At 35.0% G+C, this 5426-nt stretch overlaps 2 protein-coding genes and 1 long non-coding RNA gene across 3 annotated transcripts; 2 read left to right on the top strand and 1 right to left on the bottom strand.

Moving 5' to 3' along the window:
- Positions 1-6: 6 nt before the first annotated feature.
- LOC109587957 (uncharacterized) lies at positions 7-482 on the top strand. Its single transcript, XM_020004165.1, has 2 exons — positions 7-33; positions 91-482. The coding sequence occupies exons 1-2, from the start codon at positions 12-14 to the stop codon at positions 426-428; spliced, it is 360 nt and encodes a 119-aa protein (XP_019859724.1). The 5' UTR covers positions 7-11; the 3' UTR covers positions 429-482.
- Positions 483-739: 257 nt separating this feature from the next.
- Positions 740-2430, top strand: LOC109587958 (uncharacterized). The gene is made up of 5 exons (XR_002187892.1): positions 740-762; positions 1379-1504; positions 1557-1607; positions 1723-2270; positions 2314-2430. It is a non-coding gene; the product is annotated as an uncharacterized LOC109587958 (long non-coding RNA).
- Positions 2431-2433: 3 nt separating this feature from the next.
- LOC109587956 (uncharacterized) lies at positions 2434-3173 on the bottom strand (the record flags this gene model as incomplete). The annotated part of the gene is made up of 4 exons (XM_020004164.1): positions 2434-2647; positions 2701-2896; positions 2945-3010; positions 3057-3173. Coding segments are annotated over 4 exons (579 nt in total), but the record flags the coding sequence as incomplete, so codon positions are not given.
- Positions 3174-5426: the final 2253 nt, after the last annotated feature.

A 5426-nucleotide genomic window follows, 5' to 3' on the forward strand; every position in this document is an offset into this window, starting at 1 on the left:
CTGCCACTTCAATGGAAAATGTACGACTAGAAGGTAAATTTGATTATTTGATTTACAACTATTACTTGATTTTAATAATACATTCAATAGATCAACAGGTCCACCAACCATCACTTGATCCTCAACTAGCAGTAAAGGCTTTCAGGAAACAGTTTGGTACACTATCAAAATTGTTATCAGTGTCTTCTAATAGACTGGCAGTTGCTCCTGAATTATTTAGTGAAGGTCTCATCACATTTGATTGTTATAAGAATGCTACTGAAGGAAGCAGCAAGACAGAGGAAGAGAAGAGTACAGGTCTAATGATATCACTAATGTCTACAATCAGTACACAACCTGAATTACTAACTGAACTGATTAATGTATTAAACAGAATAGAACCATTTAAACTAATAGCAACTAAACTAGTTGAAGCTTCTTATCACTAACTTGCCTTTGAGTTTTATTATTATTATTATTATTATTGTTGTTGTTGTTGTTGTCATCAAGAGTACATTAATACTCTTGATTTTATTTTACTTTTTATTATAATTAATTTTGTTCAATTTGATACGTGGGCGTAGGGTTACTGAAATGGGTGGGGCTCATTTTGATTAAATTTAGAAAATGGCTGCAATTAATTAGTTGAAGCAGAGTACATCTCCAGGGTCCAGCCACCAGGAAGAAAAAAGGAAAGAAAGGAAGCAGGTATGTATTTACTGTATGTTTCAATGATAGGCTTTTGTACATAGTCTCAGGCCAATTTTCACCAAAAATTGCTAGGTGAGAATTCTCCATTTTTATTATTTTTATGATGCATATACATGTACTTATGTTGCTTAGAATCTTTGAACTTCTTCCGATTAAAATTGAATTTTTTATGATATTTTAAATTAGGCCAAAAACTATGGGCTAGAAATAGTACAGGGTTTGAGCCAAAATTAATTTCTTCAAAATTTAAAAGAAGATGATTCCCCCTTTTAGAATTTGCTCTGATACATATACATGTACTTATGTTGCATAAAAAGTTTAGGCTTATTTTGATCACAATTATATTTTTTACTAATATTTTAAGTTGTTCGAAAATTGTGCCAACGACCATGGGCTATAGTACAGGGTCTCTGGCCAATTTTTCCCATGAATGGCTAGGTGAGGATTCTCCTTTTTTATAATTTTTCTGATGCAAAACATGACTCATTAACGTGTTATCCCATTTGTTTATACAGCACTTCCGGTTATGACACTAGTGCATGCGTCATATTGAGATCAGAACATAAGAACAGGTACATGCACGAGCATGTATTCAAAATGGAGAATGCTCTCCTATAGTCATTTTTGAAGGAGAGTGGAGGGAGTAAAGAGAGGAGGATTATGAGTATGTTTGTTATTGTGTGTATAGGCTGATAGTCCTAAAGGTCCAGAAGGTTCTTCAGGTAGTAGGAATGGCTCTAATAAGCATCCAGCCCCTCCTCCTGATAGTGAAGATGATAAAAGTGACGATGAAGGAGGGCTAGTCGTTGATGAGGTACTTTATAAGTTTGTCTATTCATTCATAATGTACACATCCTCATTAATAGGATCCTTCTTCTCCTTCAACCACTCTAGCAGCTGCAATGGTAAAGGCTCTGGTAAACTGTATTACATGTACATATACTAAGAGTGTGTGTGTGTGTGTGTGTCATTTAAATGTTTTAATAGGAAGTTTATATTTATTAATTTACTAATTATTTTATTATTTAATAGGCACAGCAGCAGTCCAATTCAGATCTTCGTCCATCTTCAAAACGACCCTCGACTCCATCTTCAACAAAAAGTGACAAACCATCTTCTGTTCCTCCTAATCGTCCTAATTCAGTTGGTCCAATCACTGTTAATGGTCCTGGACCATCTAATGCTAGCTCTCCTAGTGGTGTACCTCCTAGACAACAGCATGTACCTTTAAGTAAGTATATACATGTACATGTATGGAGGGTTTCCCACAAAGCATGCTAAGTGAGCTAAACAGTATGCGTGATGTAGGTGGTATTGGAGGTTTATTGTGGGATGGTGGCATATCAGAAAGATAGAGCGGATCCTGATCTGGTTTGCATTGAAATTTTGATTGTAACAATTATCATAGTAATTATTTATAGGTAACCTTTACTGAAGATCAGAGGGCTGATTCTAAAGCTTTCTTTTCAATGGCTGACATTCATGTGAGGGAATCTTTATCTCAGGAAGATGCAGAAATGTTTAGAAGTGTTGTAAATGGATGTGTTCAGCGTTATAGCAAGAGGTGGACAGCAAAAAAGGTAAAAAATATGTAACAATTTTCATGTTAAATGTTGAGATTAGGTACTTGATGTACTCCATGATGACAATGAGATATAAACTAAAACTACTACTAGACTCTGCATATCATTTATTCATTATTTAGTATCATTTTACAACATGTATTTTCATTCAATCATAATTAATTCAACTCTATCTTATTTACAATAATACAAATATATATCTTCAATGTTACTATGTGTAATATCCTCTTGCTTCAACCCAAGTGATGACTCGAGAAGATTATCTACCACTTCCTTGAATGAGTTGGAATAAAAATCTGGCTTGGACACACTTTCATTTCTCATCGCATAAATCCATAAAGGAACATCAATTGGTTGAATATGATCTTGTGCTCCTGATGTAATAATAATAATCTAGATTATTATATACTAAATAAAGTGCATGTACCATACAAATGTGGCATTAGATAAAGATTTTGTGGAATTCCAGATGGTAAAGATGCTTTCCTGTTATGCCTTAATTTGTGTGAATTCCAATAATTTTTAAATTCTTCAAGTTCCCTAGTGATAATCCCAACAGTAGTATATGCTAAAGCAAACTTATGAAGAATAGATCCATCAAATAAGCCCCTCTCTTTCAATCTCTGTTGACAAATAAATTCATGCAATTCCTGATGAATAAATAATCATACTTTAAACTTGTCTATCCACCATGATGTCTTTCCTCTTCTTAACTGAGACCACCACCCTTCTATTTTCTAAAAAATCAGTGATGATATGTGACACATAGCCATTAAGCTATACCACATTTGACTTTGATGGTCCATAAATATATGCATGAGATCCAAGAAATGAATTGCTCTTCAAATGAAATGCAATCTGTAAGGAAGCTACAGTACAATTTTCCGTGCCATAATCAGATCACAGGAATTTGGGGACACCTATATAATTGAATTAAAAAAGTACAAGATGAGAGTAATATTTTACCAGCAACTTCTTCCAAGCATTCCAGATAAAACCTAGCTACGACTCTGGGATCATGATTTGTTGGTGATACTTTCAACCACATCATTTTTCTGGAAAATTTGTACTATAAACGTTGCAAGCAAATTATCATTTTTGCATACTAACCCATCAATACAGCCATGAATTGAAATCCCGTACGGGCTTAATTTATCGTACCCATCGATGTGCCACATAAAGTTGGGCCCCTTATACATTATTTAAACTAAATATCAATATTACTTGATGCTTACTTTGTTAGTGTAAATTCTTCTATTGAATCTCTTTTGAGATCTAAAAGATACACCTGCAGCATCAACTTCCCTCAATATTAGCATCACAACATCCCTGGTATAATGCTTACATTTTTGCTACTGTAAGTAAACACTAACCGTCTCACAATACAGTTGTATTTATCTCTTAAATGTTTCCAAACAGCTCTATACCCTTTAACTTGTTCAGAAGTTTCAAGAATTTTAATTATCAGTGCCTTAACAACAGAATAATTGGAATCAGAATGCCGCCTTCTTAGACCAAGTTTTTTTAATTTTAATTTCAACCATGTTAAACTATAAGAGACATGCATAGTGTTAAGTATTGAACTCTGCATAAATAATTGACCTTCTCTTAATACCACACCGTTCCTCTAGAACACTCAAGATATCTTTATAGGTGTCCACAAAAAAACTGCTCCCTAATAACACCTGTAAAATAGTAAAAATATAAAGAGATTACTCAGTGACTCACTTTCCTCGATGTTAGCCATTATAATTATCAAAACTCTTAAATGTTTCCAAACAGCTCTATACCCTTTAACTTTTCAGAAATTTCAAGAATTTTAATTATCAGTGCATTAACAACAGAATACCATAATTGGAATCAGACGCCAGGAAATTATCTTACCCGCCCGGAAATTGTGTTACCCGGACGGGGAAAGTAGCCATGTATGGGTTTCGGGTCCGTTGACGGGGTGACCTTCTCGGCCACCATAGAAACTTCCTGCCACCTGTTCCAGCGGCTCTCAATATCTATGGTAGCATTGTGGAGAGGCAACGCTGCTATGTGGGCCACACGCAGAGCTCCCCTCCCATCTGTTGTTGACAGTCTTTTCTGATTAGGAACTTGGTTTTTCTTCTAGTGGTGTTTTGTGTTTGTAGGTTTTTTTTGGTTTTTTCTTTTTGTCTGACAATAATAATAATAATAATAATAATAATAATAATAATAATAAAACTTGAATTCTTTTGATTGTAATATCTTGTATTATTATACCTGAGGGTTAGTTTGTGAGTACATTTCTTGTAAGTACTAGCTCAAGTACCTTTTATCATAATCACCAAGAGAGTACCAACTACCAATTATTATTAATTGGACTCACCCGCACTAACTCACTAAAAAGAATATATTCCAATGCATTCAATAGCAGGACCATCACCTCATCAGCAAGCAAAGAAGACATGTTTTAACCTGATGTATTCCTTGACACACAACCAACTAATAATTACTGTACTTATTGTTATAATGTTGGCAGTGATTGGATTTAATTTACAAGGTAATATGGGTGTGGGTGATTAGAGTAATGAATATTGTTATTATGGGTGTGGCTGGTTAATTAACATTCTTCACAAACAATGTCGAAAGGTGAGTTTCTGTTTTCTTCTCGGTTTTCTTCCTCTTCTTTCTCATCATGTTTGTATTTTACAGGTATCTATCAACTGGGAGGAATATCTCTACACTCAGGTCCTGTAGTAGGAGAATCAGTGTTCCTGTGGGGAGGGGATAGGCCTGACTTACCTAGAGTTCATGATTCCCCACAAAAGAGGAAATCATTGTCCACCATTGATAGACTGGAGTTTAAGACTGGTCGTTGGTTCTCTCACGTGACCAGAGGAACGTCACCTCCTCTAGGACCTGCAGGATACTTTTGTACTACCAGAAATAATGACATATTCTTTTTTGGTGGCTACTGTGGACATGACATCTGCCATCATAATGACGTCAACTCATTTAACAGTCTAACATATGAATGGAGTAATATAATACCAACCAGTGATGCTGTAATGAAGAGAGGGTTTGGTGGTATGGTGTGTATGGAATCTATGGGTACAGAATACCTATTTATGATAGGAGGGACTGGTTCTACACCCACTACATACCAATCACAGTATCAGTATA

This window comes from Amphimedon queenslandica, unplaced genomic scaffold (assembly GCF_000090795.2).
Source record: "Amphimedon queenslandica unplaced genomic scaffold, v1.1 AMPQUscaffold_12363, whole genome shotgun sequence".
NCBI lineage: Eukaryota > Metazoa > Porifera > Demospongiae > Haplosclerida > Niphatidae > Amphimedon > Amphimedon queenslandica.